Genomic DNA, 20,183 nt, shown 5'->3' on the forward strand with positions numbered 1-20,183 from the left:
TTTTTTTTTTTAAAGATTTTATTTATTTATTTGACAGAGAGAGAGACAGCGAGAGCAGGAACACAAGCAGGGGGAGTGGGAGAGGGAGAGGCAGGCCTCCCGCTGAGCAGGGAGCCCGATGTGGGACTCGATCCCAGGACCCTGGGATCATGACCTGAGCCGAAGGCAGACGCTTAACGACTGAGCCACCCAGGCGCCCACTGGTTTATACTTCTATACAGTTTGAATTTCTTAGGATGAGCATTAACTATGTTCCATAGAAAAGCTCATTTCCATTACTTAAAGCTTAATTATTAGATTTTCTACTTTGTAGATTATCCAGGTCAAATTGTAAATTGCCATTAATTTGCAACAAACTGAAATTAAGTGCTTTTCTCACTAGTCCAACATTTTTCAGAACTCTCTCCCCCAGGAATGATACATGCTTTATATATACATATATATATGTATGTGTATACACACACACACACACACACACACATATATCTTACAAATGAATTTCAACATTAGTTTGGGGACAAATGAAACAGATTCTGAAAGCATTGTCCTCTAACCAAAAATTTATTTATGGATTATCTACCATTTTGAAGTCTGCATGGACATCTGAGAATTTAGCACCGTTGTACTAAATTTGTGATCAACACTAATATTCCCAAGCGTGCTAAGAACACTTAGGTCTCGGTGCTTTACAAGACCCTGAAAACATGACTTGATTACATTTAATTTGATTCCAATTAAAAAGCACTTAAGTTTCTGCTGAATTAGATTACACTGAATGTTTCTATAGAAAACACTTCATTATCTGAGGCAGCTTTAGTTTAAAGTGATCACAGAGAGCGAAAAACACTGTTCATTTTAATAAAATGGGCTTAGCCCCGTATCCTTATTTCAGAGTGGCATGCTGTAGATTTCAGTTTATTAAATAAATGTGCCACAGTTCACCCGAGACAGATCTGGTCCCATGGCTTTTAAGTCTTAGCAGAAACCAGACATACCTGTGGAAAGGAACATTTGAATAAAAATAAGGCGACAATATCAAGACACTGAAATGAAAATACTGCCTTTCTACTGAATTTTTAAGCCATGAATATTACAACTCATTAAAAATGAAAAGAAGGGGCGCCTGGGTGGCTCAGTTGGTTAAGCGACTGCCTTCGGCTCAGGTCACGATCCTGGAGTCCCGGGATCGAGTCCCGTGTCGGGCTCCCTGCTCAGCGGGGAGTCTGCTTCTCCCTCTGACCCTTCCCCCTCTCATGTGCTCTCTCTCTCTCTCTCTCTCATTCTGTCTCAAATAAATAAATAAAATCTTTAAAAATAAATAAATAAAATAAAAATGAAAAGAAACCCAGGGCTTCTGAAGCAACAATACCCAAACACCAAGCTACAGGACTTCCTAAAACACAACGTTTACCCTTTTAAACAAAGGACTACCCTGAGATCAAATATTTTTGTATTCGAAGGAGGACAAGCTAAAAAATGTCTTTGTCTCCCTAACAGTGTCAAACGATTTTCCCAAGTGTTATTATTTTACAAGCCCCATTTTGTTTTAGAGTTCCAAAAGGGAAAAACTGTGATTAAAAACAAAATGATGATTAAAAACAAATGTCTCAAGTCAGTTATTTTGTGCTAAGCATAAACCGCATGGCCAGCTTTCATGGGACAGAGTTTTGCAGACACATTTGGCATGCCCCTCTCTGATATTTCAGGAATAAAGGCAACTCTGTGGTTTGTGGTTAGTGATTAAGCACCAAGTGGACTTGTTGTGTGTGTTCTCGTATAGGAAAATCTGCAGCATTTTGAGCGCCTCACACTTGTAACAATATCTTTATTATGCCTTCCAGAATTAACTGACCTAAAATCCAGTGACTCTACAATATATCTATTGGATAATTAGAACTCTAAGGACCAACAAATAAAACACATTATTGACTTTCAGATCTTCAATCAAACAAATATTTACGGCTGCGATTTGCAAAAATTATCTCCTTTTAAGTTGGCATCATTTCAAAATCTGCGCTTCTGATCTGAAACACGTGGATCATCAGCACCCTCCTCCAAAACGAGAACTCACCTGTGCAAACATGGCTACAAACCTTTAAAAGAACCTGCACCTACCCTCAGAGCCTAGGTAGGTCTCCTCTGAACACCACGGAAACTTCCTAATTTTTAAGGTTCTCTGAAAGTCTGCCTGACCTTGAGACCAAACAAAACAGGGGAGGGGCGGGGAGGTACAGTGACCTGGTTTAGTGACCAGTAGCTACAGATACCAGAGACTGTGCTTGCTGTCAATGATAGTTGCTGAAATCTGTCTATACCACACCGGAACAATCAATTTTGTAAATGATTGCAATAATCAAGGAAATTGCCTAATTTATAAATCCTTGCATACAGCATTTTAATGGATTCCTCCATTTTAATGCTGATGCCTTCAGAGCTAAATGAATTGTTGTCCAGGCTGTCATTACACAAAATGATAAAAACATTCCGTGGCGGAGGGAGTGGGGGCGGGGGGGAGAGAAACCACACCTCACGGATATTCAGGCCCGCAACCCATAATCACTCATTAGTGACTTCCACGAAAAGTTTCACATTGCTCAGCCCCAAGAAGAGCTGGAGAGGGGGGCTTCCTTGCATCCGCGCCTCGGTGGAAATCCCTGTTGGAGTTTTGGAGTTTGAACAACAGCAATTACCTTTTGGCTGAACAGGGAGGCGCCGCCTTGCGTCCCCTGGTTTTGAAAGCCCCAACCCCGTTCACCGTTTTGCTCCCTCTCCTTTCTGTCTAACGCTGGACCCTTCTTTGCCACCAAGGCTCGGAGGGGGGCAGGGGACGCCGCGACAGTCCGGCGCCTGCTAAGCACAGCTCCCCCCCCAACAGGTACCTCTCCGCACTCCCACCTGGAAGCCCAGGCTGCACACTGAGCGCCTTACCTGAGCTCGACACCCCTAGATTGCTCTTCTCAGTTAAACCCTGGCCAACTGATTCCAGCCAATAGAGTGCTGTCACTCCTTTACTTACTGCTCAATCTCACTAACCTGACATTTATGGTGCGCTGATTGGCCTCTGTCAGTGGTGCCGGTTGTAAATTCACTTTGAAAAGCTTTGTGTTAACAGCCTTCAACCAGGCTCCAAGAAGAGGACAGCCTGACAATTGCTCGACCTCCTGCCCTTATTACAGTGAGTAAATCAGGGTTTGAGCCATTAGGCTGGAGCCTGGGGCCTACACAAAAAGGATTGACATGACAAAAGGTCAACCTCTGTCACACATGTGTAACAATTTGGATAATGGAATTCTGTAACTTATCTGAGCGAGGTGGCAAATGCTTACAAGGAAAAGTATATTCGGCTCCGGCTTCTCTGGCTTTTATGCTAAGTAGCTATCCCGGAGTCTGTATTTCTTGTGTAAATACACATGGAATGTCTGAACTCATGAAATCTTGGAGCCTGGAAGATTCGGAATAAAAAGAAAAAAGAAAGCGAGGAAGAGACAGAGCAAGGCAGTCCTGCAGTGGTTCTTGGCACGCATTCTTCCGATCGGCGGCACGAGGGGATCTGGATATTGTGGACCTGATTCCTCAGCTAAGGAACAGGCCCTTTTTTTATATTCCATCAAATTGGCAAAAACCCGTCATATTATACGTGATCTCTGGGTAACAAAAGAGAGTTCCTTGAATAATTCAAAGTGCTTTAAGTGACACAGTAAAATAATAAAATAAAGAGGCTCCCCTGCAGGCTCCTCGGGGCCCAAGGTTACCATAAACACATTTTCGTAGGCTCGCTGGCTACCAGGGGGGAGGGCTGAGCTTCTGATTTTAATTTCTTGACCCTATGTTTAAATCAGTGTGGGAAGAAGCGGGGGGGAATCATATGATGTCAGGGAATATGCAGTTGTGACAAGACATACTTATTTCCTTTGCATGGACAAAATGCTATCAATAAGAGAAGCGATCTGTAAACAACAGATAAAATGAACTGACTAATGAGAAAAATAGTCCTGCAGATACAGAACACATCACTCTTCATAAAGTATTTGTAACTGAAGGCCTGTCCTGTCACATGCATACTTGGATTAAACCTCACTAGTGTGAGAATTTCCAAATGGTTGCTATCGGTGTTTTTTTTGTTTTGTTTTTAAAGCAGTATCACTTTTGGACTTGGAAAACCATGGGTGGCATTGGGCAGGGTGAGACATAAACCTGTTCACGGGCCTCTGCAAAGCCAACTTGAAGCACTAAGTTTTGATTTTTAACACAATGCTGGAAATCATTCCAAGAGGCGGCAGATGGTTTAGCAGTTTATGTAAAACTACAAGATGTTCGTACTCTATCAAGTGGGCACCGCTGTCACAGACATCTTCAAACAAAATGAGGCAAAGCCGAAGAGATACACCAGTTGTTACTCTGCAAACTGAAGACATCATAGGAGCAGGACTACAGCTGATTCTTAAGGAGAAATCATTTGGAGTTCATGAAATGGACATACTCAAAACCACGCTGACAAGCAGTCTATTATATGAAATGATAAATTACTAGGAAGAACAATTTCTACTTCAATATAACTGGGAACAGCCACTTAATTCCATCCCTTTGTGCTTTGGTGAATCAGGCCGAACGAGCCGAAGTCTACAAAGCAAAACTATGGACTATGTAATTATAATACTATCACTGGAACAATTTTAAAATGATTTCCATCAAATTTTTAAGTGATTTTAATTTCATTTTAAATGATTAATTTTAAATTTTTTCAACATCGAAATATAGATACAAATGAGTACAGTACTATACGAGGAATTGGGTGATGGTAAAAAACATACGTAATGCATTTAAAATATGAAGCCAATTCATTTCCTTCAAGTACCAATTGCCAATGATGGTTTTGAAATATAAACATTTAGCAACGTGTAATATATTTTTAATATTGGTTTCATCAATGTCTTTTGACCTAAGCTAAATGGTAATGATGAAAAATCGACCATTTGCTTAAAAGCAAATCTCTTATTAAATCTAAAATATTATGGCATAAAATCAAACCACACACACACACAAAAAAAAAACCCACCCCACATTATGTTATCACCCCTGGTTTTCTGAAGAAAAATAATGAAGGTTTTCACGTAGTGTAAATGAAAACGAGACACTCAAATTTACTGAGGCAAAGACAGATTCTATGAAATTAAAGCCCTTCCTAGTACCTTGACTGTAATCCTAACAAGTCACTACATTATTTCAATTAGCAGCATAATTTTTCTAGGGTGAAAACAAGTGCGATTTATTTTGTCATTGTCACTAAAATTTCCTGTCAAATCAGACTCTGATTTGAAAGGCCTGGGTAATTCTGGCCTATCTTAAACTGTAACTTTATTTTAAACTTCCGTATTTTATATCCAATAGAATTTTTAAGTTTACACGATGTACATTCCTCAGGTCCAGTCATATTAAATTCTGATGTTAAGCAGAAAGGGGAAACCATGTGCAACTAGATTAATTTATCTCAAGGGAAAAAGGGCACATTAATAATTGAGATAATGTTTTCATAAATGTTGAAATCAAACGTGCCTTTTCACGTCTTTATTAGAAAACACATTAGAACAAAATTATCTCACTCTCATCAATAAGACCTAATTGCTGAGAAAGATTATGTTTTCTTTGCAAAACATTCAGAAAGATTTTTCTCATTATGGCCAAATAGCTAGAAATATACCATGCATCCAAGTCTTGCTGGAATAAATGTATATAAGCAAAGCGAGTGATTGTTTAATCCATCCTGTCATGTTTTGGTCTTAAACTCTGTGAATTATTTTTTATAAAACACATTAAAATCGGATTCTAAAAGAAACTGACCAAAAAAAAAAAAAAAAAAAGACAAGTGATTTGGCTTTTAGTTTGTTAATTTCCTTAAATTACAAAAAAAAAATCACCTGGGCTTCTGGCTTTAAAAAAAAAGAAAAAAGAAAAAGAAAAACTCTTAGAATTTCCCACGGATACCCCCAGAGAGCCAAAATATATTGAAGGTAATGGAATGATATTGAACTTTCTTTAAATTGCTGTAGTTTTAAGAACCAGGATTAGTACAAAGAAAATATTAACTAAAAGACGACAGCACACTGACAAAACAAATAAGCTCTCCATGGCTGATCTATGTTAAATATTAAAAAGTCATTTTTCTACAAAAGAAAATAGAGCTTTTAATGATTAAACAAAAGCAGGAACTAAGGTGAATCTGATTGCTTCTGTAATAAGCCTTCATGTGTATAATAAAGCACAGTCATACTAAAAACAATGAACTGTAAACTGAAACAAAAATCCATCATCTACTTGGAAACAGTGACGGGAAAAGATTAGCAATCCATTTATTGTACTGAAATAAAGATAAGTAACCCCGGTAAGATCCATCAGGCCCTGAGTATTGAACTCTAAATATAAAGACATTTCTTCATCAGCAAGTGACTTGAAAAAACGTGAGGAAGAGAGACAATGGTAATGATTCAACCGCTTTTAAGTTTTTAAAGATCTGCTTTATGTCGACCTGATATTCTGGAAGATGTCTAAAAGAATGTGTTTTTTAAATGGGTAATTATTACGTGAGTCATTAAACAATTAGTGCCAAAAGTTTCCTATAGATCTAGTGTGTATTCCGATCACGGAATCTTTCCTAATAGGAAGAATATGATGATGACAATTTTTTCACAAGAGAATTCAGGTTTGAAAGCAAAGACTAACAGTTAAGGAACAATCTGACACTTAGAATCTCCTGTTATAAAGTGAACTAAATTCTAATCGTCATGTTTCATTAAAAAAAAAATCATAATGCTTAAACTTAAAAATATCATAGCTTAAGAAAAATCATACTAATAAAAACCTGAAACCTATTAGAGTAAGTGTTTTATCTTACAAAGGGACATTGGCACTAAGTTACCTGGCCCCACTCTGTCACATTTTATAGGATCTCCCCGGAGACTGATACATTTTGCACAGCTGCAGTTTTAATATCCCTTCAATCCCTGAAATGTTTGCTTATTCTAACTATTCTTACAGATGATAAAAATAAATAGATCATGTTCTGAATTTAGAAGGAGGGATCTGGAGATCATTCAAGCAGGCATATACCCAGCAAGTCTTCTTTCTAACACAGAACCAACTCACGTACCTAAAACAACAGGTAAGATGCACTTCCTATCCACTGAGGTATCAACAACATCGCTCAATTCCCACGCTTCTTATTTCAACAGAATTTTAATTTAATCAAGTACAAGGAAAGGCACAAAAGGAAGGCTCCATAGTTTTCAGTATTAATATGTATCATTATAGTCTATATGTGTAGTGATCTCCGGCCAACATCCCAATCATATCCAAATCCTTTAAAACAAAACAAAACAAAACAATGAACTATGGGTTTGGGTTTTGTTTTTTTTTTTTCATGTTTATGGCTTTGTCCCCTGGCACTCTAAAAATAGATGAACTCCAAACCTGTGGCATCAGAGGGTAAGATGACAGTGTTCAATTTTAACATTTGCAGATGGAGCAAATCTGTACCATTGAACGACTGCTTTACCATCTCCTCCGAAAAATCCTGGCAGACCTTTAACTGTAGTGTATTAGAGTTCCTAATAACACTACTGGAACATGAGAAGTGCCTGGAAGTGTTTTATAAACTTTAAACCACACTGGAGGTTACAACTAATTAGTCAGAAACAAAAACCAACTGGGAAATATTTCAAAACCAGATGCTTTGATTATTTCCCACTTGTCAGTTTTTCCAATCCAAAAAGCTCTAACTTCTAACCTGGCTCTATGTACGGAGCCATTTTCTCCTGTCCTGTTTTCCTATAAAAAATTCTGTTTAAAAAAAAACAACAGAAAAAAAGGTGACATAAATACACCCAACGTTTTCTTCCTCGCTCGAGAATCCTATCCTGAATGATTAAAAATGTGTCACTACTTTTCCAATTTAGGAGCGAAATGGAACCTGGGAGCCTGGGCACAGTGCCCCAGCAGATAACTGTGGGGTGCGTAGCCCATGGCTGCCATGTGGCCATCTTGGGCTCGAGGGCTGTAAGCTCATTCGCTTAGCTCCTCCCCCATCAAAGGAGGTTTTATGGGCACAGGCCCCAGCGCCCCATGCCAACCCTCATGGAACGGCTGTGGAGACCAGGTTTGTTTTTCACACTATGTCTCCAGGGCCTAAGACAGTGCTGGCCAGAGTGCTCAGCAAAAATCTGAGTGGATTACTGAGTCCCACGAGTTTTAGTTAGTGGCTAGGAGGCAGCTCACAGCGCTCACGCCCATCCTGACAGGCCACGGAACCAAGTGTATGCGACAAGGTACTGTAGAAACGACCCATTAGTGGAGCCTTAAGGTCCATGCCAACTTGGCTGCTGGCTCTTCAGAGACCTTCTTTTCTGGCTACTTCCACTCCATTGTATTGCCTGGCCTCAGTGAGATTTATATATGGCCCTAAGGGTAAGACTTCTACCACCTTGTATTTCAGAAATCACTCCAAGGGTGAGAGGTGGCTAAAGCTGGTGGTGGGGGGGGTGGATTACCTATGGCTAAGAATCTGCCTCTTCAGAACTGGATCTCAATAATCAACCATAAAGCTTTGGGAGAAATCTCAGATTAACATTTTTCAAATACATGGCTTATTTTTAAATCATTGCATGAGGTAAGATTGTACCACTAAAGTAATATCATTGACTGGGTGATATCAAAGTGCTCCGAGTTTTCCTATGTTTTGATTTTCTGTCTTGGGGAAGACTGCATGATTGTACTTTGTCAGAGAAGAAGCAGAATTTGTGATTTTTGATTCACGATGTAATCTGCTTACTTGGGACACTTTGAAAGTTAAGAAACACGCCCCAGTCTCTCAAGTTCAGCGTTAAGAAAATTGTTTTCATCTGAGAAAAGGAGCCTGACTCTCTTCCTCCAGTTTACACTTATGTTCCTTCTTGCCCAGTGCCCAAAACCATCCTGGAAGAGCTCAGAATGGGACACAAAATTCATCTAGCTTACACCCCAATGCCCCGGCCTCCTCGGCTCTATCACCTCGGCCGGCTTTTCTTTCTTCAAGACCCAGGGAGACCAACAGTCAAATCCATCCCGGCTGGAACAGAGGCTTGCTAAGGGCATCCCATCTTCAGAAACCTGTAGGGCCTGTCTGCCCAGCTGGGTTGCTGCTGGGCCCGGCCAAAGCCTGCACCTCTTTACTGCAGGTGCTGCAGACACCTGGCATTTGCATGACCAGAGAAATCTCTCCTCCACTCCCCTCCGGAGAACAAGGGAGCCTCTCCCCAGAGCTGACCCCCCACCCCACCGAGGGCCAGGCTCTTTGCCGGCCAAAGCTCCAAATGGTTGGCAAGGTGCTGGGCCGCGAGGGACTTACCTCCCAGAGATGCTGCGTGTTCCTCACGGCGCCGGCCTGCACCTTCTCCGGGGGCAGGAGGACGCCCTGGAAGGGCCCGATCCAGGTGCCCTGCTGGATCCTCTGCGCCGCACAGATGCCGTAGGCCAGGCCGGGCACAGTGCTGGTGCACAGGCACACTTCCCGCGGCAGGTCCCGGAGCCACTCGGGCAGCTCGGGCGGGGGCGCGGCGGCCGCGGTGCTGCTGGTGCCCACGAGCCGGCGCAGTGAGTGCAGGGGCCCGTGCATGGGACACTCGCCGTTGCGGTTGTCCGCGCACATGTCGCAACCTGCCGGAGACAGGCGGGAGGGAGGGAGGGAGGGAAGGAAGACGGTTAACGCGCCGCCCAGGGCGGCCCATCCTCGGTGCGGAAAAGCCCCGAGACAACCCCATCCCCTCCCGCGTAAGCCACCTGCCGGGGAGGGGACACCTTCAGGCCACCGAGGCCACTGGGAAGAGCGGGGAGAGGTAAATCTGCACCTCTCCCTTGGAAATCGCCGCACCCAAATCGGCCCAGAAGGGTCGAGCCCCCGGGCGCCCCACAAGCCTGGCGCGCTGGGGGTGGCCAGCGTGGCTGTCTCTGAAGAAGCCCCGCCTGGCTTCCACTCCTCGAGGTGTGCGTCTCTCTCTCCCTCTTCCCTTCTTTCTCTAGTTCCCTCTGCCACTCTCCCCTGTTCCCAGGAGTCCTCAGCTACCAGCTGTTTGCAGGTGTGTTGCTCACTGTGCCGGGAAAAGAGGCCCCAGCTCTTGCTCAACCTGCTGTCTCGAGAGATTCTACTTTGGTCGCCTGGGTATACTTGGTTTACCTGTTTCTGCAATTCTAGAAGATCCTTCTAAAATCACCGGGGCAGGCGGGCGACCCGTCCAGCACAGAGCGCCCTCCCTACCCGCAGGGACGGACCCACCGACCCCCGGTGCCCGGACCAGAGAGCGGCGCCGGCCTTGCCCCCCTGCCCCCCCACCCCGTGGCACCGGAACCCCAGACACCGGCCTCTGAGGGCGCCCTGGTGCTGGGGTCCCTGACGGCGCCTGCTCTGGCCACTCCAGCCAGAGGGGTTCAGGTGGAGAAAGGGGGACTGTTCTGGCAGGTGTGGAGTGCCTGTGCTGGACTGCAAGCTCTTCCCAGAAGCCAAAAGGGAATAAATCGCCAATTTAAGGATGGGGTAATGCTTCAGTGGAGAGGCCCCAACTCCTGCCCAGACGGTGATCCCCAAGGCTGCATGCGATTCTCGGAGAAGTGTCTCGAACAAGGCTCCCGCTCCGACGTTCCCCAGAGCAGCCCGCAGCGCAAGGGGATCCTCACCCTCCCTCTGGGTCGGGTGGCTGTGGACGCCCCGGGTCCCTCGCCTCGAACTGGATGGGAAAAGGCCAGGCGGCCGCGGGAAGCAGGGCCTGCGGCGACCGCACTGTCGGATCGCAGCGCCCTCCGGGTTATTAATGGGCCTGGCGGAGCCGCGGTGTCTGCGCCCCAGCCCTGCCGACCTGCCTCAGGGAGGCAGCCTCGGCGCCCGCCCGCCCGCACAACCCGGCTTCCCTGGCCCAGCCTCCCAGGGGAGCCGCAGTGCACGCTCCCCCCGCCAACGCAACGGAGCCCTGTGGCACCGAGTGTGACGGCAGGCAGCTACGGACGGATGGACGGCAGGAGCTGGGGTACCGGTGCATGCGCCAGCGCTGGGCAGCCCTCGGACCCTCCTAGCACCTGCGCCTGGCTTTGGTTGCTGCCAGGCCTGGGGGCTCGCTCTAAGGGTGCCCCATCCTTGCTAAGACAGAGGAAAGTCCAGGTAACTTTTGGCAAAGGGAGTCACTGAGGAATCTTCAAGGAAGGAACTCCTAAGGGCAACCCAGCCCTGGTGGGGGAACCCTGGTTTCACCATTTGTTTCATCCTAGCTCAGTGCAGGAGGGCTCCGGCTGGCCCTGCCTTCCCCTCAGTCTGCTACTCCCCGCACTCCTCCCAAGAGAGCCCAGGAAATGACAGGACCCTCTGACTGCAGCTTCTTGGAGGGGTCCCCAGGCCCCCCTAGTGAAAAGCGACAACCTGTTTCTACAGGTGGGGAAGTGCCCAAGTCTCTGGACCTCCATCACACAAAAAAAGCCCCCTCTCCCAGTAACACCAACTAATGTAAATACTGTGTCAGGCTCTGCTTTTGACTGTAGGGCCTAGATGGAAAGTATTCCTACCCTTACCGTATGTCACCCCTTCTGGATCCGCTTCACACATCCTCTCAAGCTTCTGACTGTGAAAATGACAAGTTCAAGACAAAGGGGGAAGGGAAAGAAAAATGATAGAAACTCACAGTCACCCAGTGCCTCCACTGTTCCAGACACCTCTCCTGAATCAAATAATCACCACATCATGATCCCCATTTTGCAGATGAGGCAATTTGAGGCTTCACGGGCAATGTAACTAGCCCAAGGATCAGAAACTATAAAATGGTAGAGAAAGATTCACAGTCAGGTTTGCCTGACTTCAAAGCCTCCAAATCTAAAGATCTAGGGAGACTAATGAAAGCTGGGAGAGTTTTATACCCACACTCATCATCAATAGAATTGCAGTATTTCACTGAAAGCACTATTCAGGGGCCACAAAAATTGCTCTAGCATCAGTGAATTACAGAGCTTCCTGTATCTCTCCCCCATAATCTTGAGTTTGGGGCCGTTAAATGTATTGGAAAGTGAATAGATGATGTCCATAATTCTGAATGTTAGCATCTGACCTCAGAGATGACCTTTCAGGGCACCTTAGCAAAAACAGCTTAAAACAAACGACAGTAAGCAAAGGCAATATGCCCCGTAAAAATAAAAATCACATCACTCCAAGGAGCTGCTTAACCCACTTTCCCTTTCTGGTTGGCTCCACGAGGCCTAGGGCGAGAAGCAAGAGCCTTTGGTATTCACTCCCTACCCGTCCGCACCAGAGATCCTGTCAACTTGCTACATCTCCACACCATGTACTATCAGCCCAACTACATCAGTAATAAAATAAGGAGGAAAAGTACCAACTCCAGCCACCGCCCCCCCCCCCAGACAGCAAACCATATTTCTTCGCTGGATGAAACTATGGCTAGCACTTTCTCTAAGAAGTCCTCTAAAACTCTCCCCTGCCTGCTAAGTTTCAGTTGTCTCCAGCAGTGTTGAAAAACTGAATAGTGGCATTTTGCCGAAGAAAAAGCTGAATTTCTCCCACAATGTAGAAGAGTACCTGTGCCTGGTACAGGTACTCTTTAATTACATGAGTCTTAACTGATAAACCACCTCGTGCCTCCAGCAAAATATTCTGCTGGAGAAGTTGACCAATTACATCCAAATCCATGTTCTATCTTGATGTTTTTTAACACATGAAACCTCTGCCATTGAAAATAACTGGCCTCTGACTGTATGTCTCAGGGTCCCAGAGGAGCTTGAAGATGCTTATAACAAATAAGTTATTACTCAGGGGTTGAGAGAAGTGGCACAGTTAGACAAACATCCTAACAGAGTGTTTTCTAGAGAGGGGCCATAAACACCTCTGAGAGAAGGTCCAAGGGAGCAGCTGGCTAGATGCCCGAACTGCACCCCTCCAAAATGTATTTAACACGTACATTACATACAGCATTCCACGCCAAGCAGTACATAACACAAGTCTATTTGTATGCATAAAGAGTAAGCAAATAAATATTCTTAGGTTATCCTAAAATCTGGGTAATTTTCTCTAAATCCATGATTACTATTTGTAAAGTGTTTTCTGTATCTGTGAGAAATATCATCAGATTCTCCAAGTCAGATACTCTGGAATGCCATTTTAGCATTAGGCAGTATGAGAGATCCTGGTCCCTCCTCTATCCTGAGTAGATCTGTCCGTGCTCCCGTTTATGCGTCCCTGACTAAGAGAAGGAGTTATCACTAGGTTACAGACTTATTCACCTACTGACTTCCGAAGGCCAGGCCAAGTGTAACGAAGAGCAGATTTTCACTCTTCGTGTCATATCCTTGTGTGCTGATTGAATATTTTTCCAAGTACATGCGCGACTTTTGCAATTGAAAACGGACCTATTTGAAGGTAAAGGGGGGCAAAGCAGGCCATGGTTTTCTTTTCTGGTGTTTCATTTCGCGTTCTAGGAAAGGTGAAATTTAAAACGTTTCAGGCCTTTTTTGCTGTCTGGGGAGGCTGACGGACGCGTGTGGTCCCCGGCGGAGCCAGGGCCCGCGGGAAGCCCCCCAGCACACTAGGCCTGGGCTCCCCGACGCCTCGCGGCCTCCTCCGCCCGCCCTCACTCATCCTCTGGAAGGGAAACCGAGGAGCAGCTGAGAAGCCTGCCTCTCCGCCGGGGCGGCAGTAACAGCTAAGCTATAAATCCTCCCCGACCGCCAGGGAGGTCGCGGCCCCCAGTCCCGCAGGCCGAGCCCGGCGGGGCGGGCGCTCATCGATCCCGGCCGGTGAGGCGCCCCGGGAGTGCCGCCTGCTGGCAACGGCGTGCGCGTTCCGGGCGCGGGGTCGCCGGGGTCCCGAGGTCGCCGGGGTCCCGAGACGGGGTCGGGGTGGGGGGAGCAGGCAGAGCGCCGCGGCCCGAGCCTCCCACACCGGGGTGCACGCCTCCCGGCCTCCAGCCGACACTCAGCCCTCGCGAGCCAGCCGCTAGACGGCACGGGGCGGACCGCCAGGCCCAGGCCCGGGCCCGGGCCCACCGGAGGCCCCGCACCCAAGTCCCTGCCTGCCGGCCGAGGGCTCCCCGACGCAACCAAAAATGGCCGCGCCACCGCCCCCACTGCTGCTCGGCCTCCTCCCCCCCACCGCCCCCCACTCCCGCCGCTGGGGTCTTTCAGGGTCCCCGGAGAGGCCCCGGAGGCACGTCCAGAAGGCGAGGAAGGCTAGCCCGGCCACCGGGAAGGGGAGCCGACCGTGGGCGCGCGGAACCTTCTGGAGGACTCTCTCTTAGGGGAGTTTAAAGCTCCCTGCGAATCGCACACGCGCTGGGCTTCCCCCGCTCCTCCCGGCTGCCGGCTTGGCCCAGGGACCAGGAGCGGGAGACAAAAGGGGAGGGAAAGAAAGGTGGGGGGGCGCAATGTGGATTTTATTTGTCTTCCGATGACTATATTAATAAATTAAATGGGAGCGCCAGGGTGTGCGGGCGAGAGAATATTGCGCCGAGATCAACCTGGCCGGCCCCTGCCCCTACGAGGCCGCCATATACAATGCGGAGATGATGAATAGGGGGGCGAGGAGATCGAAGCGGGCCTGGGCTGGCTCCACTCTCTCATACAAAACTATAGGGCAATTAATTGTGGCTTGTCCCCTCATCCTTCATCTCCTGGTGGCACATATCGATGGAGATTACTGCTGATGGACCATTTTATCACCTTAAATAAACAGTCGCCACCTCTTCTAACCTCAATCTAATATATGGCTCTATGTTCAGTTTCAGGGCGCTAGATAACGAATGATGTAAAATAGCTAAATCATGTGTGTTACGGGATGGGGCTGGGCCTGCACACACAAAGAGAGAAAAGAGAAAAAGAAAAATAGAACAACACAAAAGCCCACACACTGACTCCGAGAGCCTCCCTCCCACCAGGGACCGGGTCTGAAATCTAAGTCGCTGGCGGCTGACAGCGGGGACGCTGGGCGGGAGCAGCGGAGCCTGGGCCTTGGTGGCAGGAAGACCCCACTGCGGGGTTACTGGGCTCAGGAGCTCCCCGAAACAGGACCTGCGTTTCCCAACGGGGTGGGAAGAGATTGGGGAAGGTCAGAAAACACTCACCCTCCTTTTAGCGCTCGCTCTCTCTAACTGCTCAACTGGACAAACCCCAGATCTCCTCCTCTCCCACAGTCCTTCTCCCCAGTCTTCAAAAGGGTGGCGCTACCAATAGAAAAGCCCCGCGCCCTACTCCCACACCTGAGCACCTGCCAGTGCTGTTCCCAGCACGGTTCCTTGCACGGCAGGGTTCCCCCAAAATGGAAGGAGGCAGAGACCTCCCGCTGGGGAAGTTGCAAAGCGTCCGGATTCCACGTGGAGAGACCCCCCCCACGAGGACTTAGCTGCCAACCCCCTCCCAGATGTGCAAAACGAACACCTTCCCTGAAAGGTCTTAAAAGGTAATCGGACCGGCCCCGAGACACTGCCTGGTATCATTCGTACAAACACCAGGGGCGCCCTGTGGCCGCCTTTCGCTACCTTCCAAGAAGAGTGACAGGGTCTCAAGCAAGGCACCAGCTCCCAGAGGCCGAGAAGAGGCCACCGCGGAGGAGCCTGACGTAATCTATGGCTTCAGGCAACCAGCAGCAAATGCGTGCAGGCAGTAATACAAGACGCGGAAGAAAGGCCCCATCCTCCGTTTCTGTTACAAACCTCCCACCGGTGTTAGGGAGGTGAGAAGAGGCAAATAAGCATTCAGAGAGTCAGAGGAAAGTGTACTTCAATGGTGGAAGAAATTAACCCACACAGATAAGAGAAATATATTGGAAGAGGTCACCCTGCCCTGCCTATACAGCGTTTGCTGTTTTTAAGTCTTCTAGGTGTGAAAGAAAGCTACAGGACCCTCCGCTAGGCCTTCAGTGTGGCCTTTGCCAAAGGGTGCCAAAAAAGTTTCAAGGTGAAGCGAGTGTTAATGATTCACACGTGTTACTGGGTTGTTGCTCCCAAGCAAAGAGGGACTCTTCTAAAGGGAAGACAAGTAAGGGGATCCCTTTCTTTGCCTTGTAAGAGAAAGAGAAAATGACTCAACACCCTTTTAAATACAAAGTAATAAAATGAAGCAATGCTGAGTGGTCACTTCACAGAATGCTTTTACAGGGAGGTGGCAAGAACCTAAAAGGAAAAGTAGGAAAATGTGTACGGGGGTGGGGGGAGGATTAATAGATGCTCCCTTCTGGGCAGCCTCCCACCCCACCCCACGTCACCCCTACCGGCAGACAACCTGGGAATGGGGAGCAGCTCTGGTGTCCACCACCTTTCAAGTAACAGACCGACTTCCCCCACCAAGGGGGGACCAAAAGTTTCCCACCCTTTGCATTTGTTTTGTTTTGACCCCCTCGTTAGATTAAACCCAATCACATCTCACTCCATCTTTGCAAAACACATCCCAAGGTTTCCAATGAGTGTGTGCTCTGGCCCAGAGAAGTTTCTGGAAGGATGGCAGGCCCGGCTGGCCAGCATTACACAAAGCTGCCTCAGCTTTCCATTTTCTTTCTCAAAGGCCCTTTAATTAGGCAACGACGTGGAGTGCAACCTCTAATAAGACAATCTGCCTTTCTTTGCCTTCTGTGGTTTCCCCTGCACTTTGCACAGGGAAGCAGTCCAGTTGACTCAAAAGGAGATACCAGAAGATTAACACAATGGGAATAATTTAAATAAATCATAATTCATTTCCTCCGGCCAGAGGAAAATGTTACCTGGATGATAAACTGGCTCGAGAGCCACATATTAATTAGCAATCTATCCCAATTCTTTCTCAGATTAATCTAGGTTTTCCTCTGGTGAAAATGCACTGAACCTCAAGATTGCATTGTGAACAATACAGGAGCTCAGGCCACAGCCAGGGCTTTGGGGTGCTGCTGCTGGCAACTTTTCCAACACTCATTTAATTCAGAAGAGAAACTGCAAGTTTGATGAGGCACTCTCAGCCCACAACGACTATATATCACTTAGCAGTGAGAACTGTCTTTTCCAAAGCATTTCTTGCCTTTTTAATTCACATTTTTTTAAGAACTGTTTTGAAAACAACACATGCAAGAAATTCAGGAGGAAGAGAAGTATTTTTTTAAAAAATCCATTAGGACAATATAATTTTATCAAATTTTCTAAAACTCCAAAATACAAACCTCTTCTTAACAGCAGGGCAAATTCGAGGTGAAACCCTCATTTTAAACCAGTACTTTACCCTCAAATTCTGGAGAGGAAAAAAGTAAATACAACTGCTCTTTTTTTGTTAGTAATAATTATCTCCATCAGAAAAATGATCCCCATCCCTTACGAAAAGACTGAAATACCGCCATCATTAGGCTTGTGTCAAAGTAATGACACTGGGAGTCCTTTAGCTAAAACCTGTAGTTATTTTGCTTTTACAACGAATTAAGAAGTTCATGGAGCGGTAGACATTCTGCAAGAAGGGGCTTATTCAAAATAGAATGATTATACATGTTTATCATCAACTTTGACTCCTGCAGAAACTAAACGAAGGAATGAGACGAAAAGAGCCAAGTGAGCGCTGATCTTTCAAATCCTCTATTGCTTTCAACCTGACTCTCTTCACCTTTAATATTCTCTCCAGAGATCTCTGGAAGTATACGGAGCACTTACACCAATGCCTTAGGTGTAAACATATCATAACTTCTGATACTACCCAAAAGAACTGGGTACACAGCAATACACTTTCTTGGTCTTCATTTAGCCTTTTGTTGCAAGACCTCAAAACGAAGCTTGTACTTGTGAGAAGCGTTTGAAACTCTGAATAGAGGAATCGAAGCTAGAAGAGACCTTCTAGCTCTAAGTAGGCATTTGCCTAATTTTTAAATTAGGTATTTGCCATTTACTCGGCAACAAGGAGAGTACCCTGCTAATACTTAAAAAACTACTGTCACAATCAATAAAAGACAAGTAAAGCAACAAGCGTGCCTACGGTAGGACTGCGAACGTTTTACTCGATCAAGGGTGCACGGAGAACGCGGGATCCGCAGGGAACGACCCTACCCTGGAGTGGGAAACGTTTTCTCATTAAGCAGTTGGCAATTTTTCTTTTCCTCCTTTTCTAAATAAATAGAAGACCTAAGAATAATGCCTGCCTGCAGGGAGAGACAGACCCAGTGTCATCCAAAATTCCTACTCCAGCGAGGCCCGGCCAGCCCGCAGCTCTCGGCCGGTCCCCTGACAACCGCGCGGCCCGAAAACGAGCCGATGTAGTTAACTCCAGAGATCAGGTAGGGAGAAGGAGACACAAGCCCTGGAACTCACGCTCCCCAGAAACGCTGAGGGTCCCTCCCGAGTCCACTGAGGCCAGGCCAAGCCCCCAGCGTGCGCGGCTAGTACCCGCCCGGCCTCGGGGCGCAGTCGCGCGGGAGGGCGGAGATCTGTGTGCCCGGTCCTCGAGCAGCGCGGTTCTAAACACTCCGGGCTGCGAAGCAGGGACCGAGGGGAGTAGAAAAAGGAAACCGTGAGGTGCCACCCGGCCTCCCCTCCGTTCTCTCGCCTTCTCTAGCGTTGGCAAAATTGTGCCACAATGGTCGGGGAGGTGCGGAGCCGCGGCCTGGACCAGCCCATCACCCGGAGTCCCGCTCACCCGCCCCGCTTGCCGGCTGGGCGCCCGCGCTCGACGGCGCCAGCGCCCCTGGAGAGCGCGCGCGGGCCGCGGCTACGTACGGTTGTTGGGGTCGCTGGTGTGCTGGTTGAGCGGGATGATCTCCATGCGCTGCTGGCCGTACAGGTAATAGTCCAGCTCCTCCGCGCTGCAGCGGAAGCGCGGGCCGCCCCGCACGTCCCCGCCGCTGCCGCCGCACTTGGAAGGCCCCGGGCCCGACGCGGCGCCGAGGCACAGGTCCTTGGGAGGCAGCGGCTCCGCGGCGACGGCGGCAGCGGCCAGAGGCGCGAACACCGGCAGCTGCGCCACGGGCAGGGCCGAGAGACCCGCCAGCGCGGCGGCGGCGGCCGCGGCGGCGCAGGAGGAGGCAGAGGAGGCCGAGGTGGAGGAGGACGCCGGCGTGGAGGAGGCGGAGGAGAGCGAGGCGGGCCGCGGGCGCAAGCTGTCCGGCGGAGGCTCTGCGCGCTGCGGCGGCGGCGGCGGCGGGGGCGGCGGCGGCGGCTGGAGAGGCTGCGGCGCGCCCAGGGGACCCGCGGCGCCGCCGCCCTTGAGCGGGCCGCCGCTGCCGCCGTGCGGGAAGAGTTGCTGCCAGTGCTGCAGATAGGCTGGGTCCACTTTGAGGAAGGCCGAGCCGCCGGGCTCTCCGGGCTTCAGCATGTCCGACCTCTCAAGCTGGGGGCAGAGGGCAGAGAGGAGGGGGCGCGTGAGCCGGGCCCCAGGGCCGGGTGCGAGAGGGGCGGGGAGGCTGGCCGCCCAGACCCCGGAGCCAGAGCTGAGCCCCGGGCTCCGCCTGTGGCAGCCCGGTGCCGCGGCTCCCTCTTTCCAACTCCGCTGGGGCGCAAAGTTTACTCTGAAGCCGCGGCGCCGCGCGAAGGGAGCTCTGTGCACCCCGCTTTGCCTCCAGCCCGGGGCGCCCCAGCTCCCGCCCCGCACAGTTGAAGCCCGGCGCGAGGGCGCCCGCCAGCAGAACTCGGCGGCAGGAGGCAGCCCCCGCCCTCAGCCGGAGCCCGGAGCCGACCCGAGCCGGAGTGGCGCAGCGCCGGAGCCGCGCTGGCCTCCGGCGCCAGGAGGCGGGACAGTCTCGGCCCCCCGCCCCCAGCCCGGGACCTCCAGCCTCCCGTCCCCGGGGGCCCCGGACCCCCAGCCCTAGACGAGCCTCGCCCTACCTGGAAACTCAGAGCCGCCGGCGGGTGCGTGCGTGCGTGCGTGTCGGTGAGCGTGCGGGAGAGTGTGCGTCCCGGGTGCGCTACATGCCCCTGCGCGGCGGGGGAGGAAAGCCCTAGATGTGGTCGGGCCGCCCGGAACCCTCCGGGGCCGCGAGCGCTGGGCGCCGAGGCCGGCGGAGCGCGCTAGGGCAGTCCGGCCGAGCGCGCGGGAGCGCGGGCCGGCCCGGGCGCGGATCGGAGCCGCGGTGGGCTGCTGCGCTCGGCCGCCGCCGCGTCCCGCTTCCTCAGCTCCACGCTCTGGCAGCCTCCTGGCTGGACACGTGGGTTTTACGACAGCACAAAATACAAGTGTGT

General features: G+C 49.2%; 1 protein-coding gene across 1 annotated transcript in view; it reads right to left on the reverse strand.

The window, feature by feature from the left end:
* Positions 1–19,958, reverse strand: part of PRDM6 (PR/SET domain 6) — a 99,955-nt gene extending 79,997 nt beyond the window's left edge. Inside the window, exons 1-3 of the mRNA XM_081827165.1 lie at positions 19,830–19,958; positions 18,726–19,335; positions 9,377–9,684 (exon numbers count right to left, since the gene is read on the reverse strand). Of these exons, the coding sequence (XP_081683291.1) occupies positions 9,377–9,684; positions 18,726–19,320 (903 nt within the window). The 5' untranslated portion in view covers positions 19,321–19,335; positions 19,830–19,958. The remainder of the gene's footprint in view (positions 1–9,376; positions 9,685–18,725; positions 19,336–19,829) is intronic.
* Between the last annotated feature and the right edge of the window lie 225 nt (positions 19,959–20,183).

The sequence above is a fragment of the Leptonychotes weddellii genome, chromosome 7 (assembly GCF_054177405.1).
Source record: "Leptonychotes weddellii isolate Sample4059 chromosome 7, ASM5417740v2, whole genome shotgun sequence".
NCBI classification, from domain to species: domain Eukaryota; kingdom Metazoa; phylum Chordata; class Mammalia; order Carnivora; family Phocidae; genus Leptonychotes; species Leptonychotes weddellii.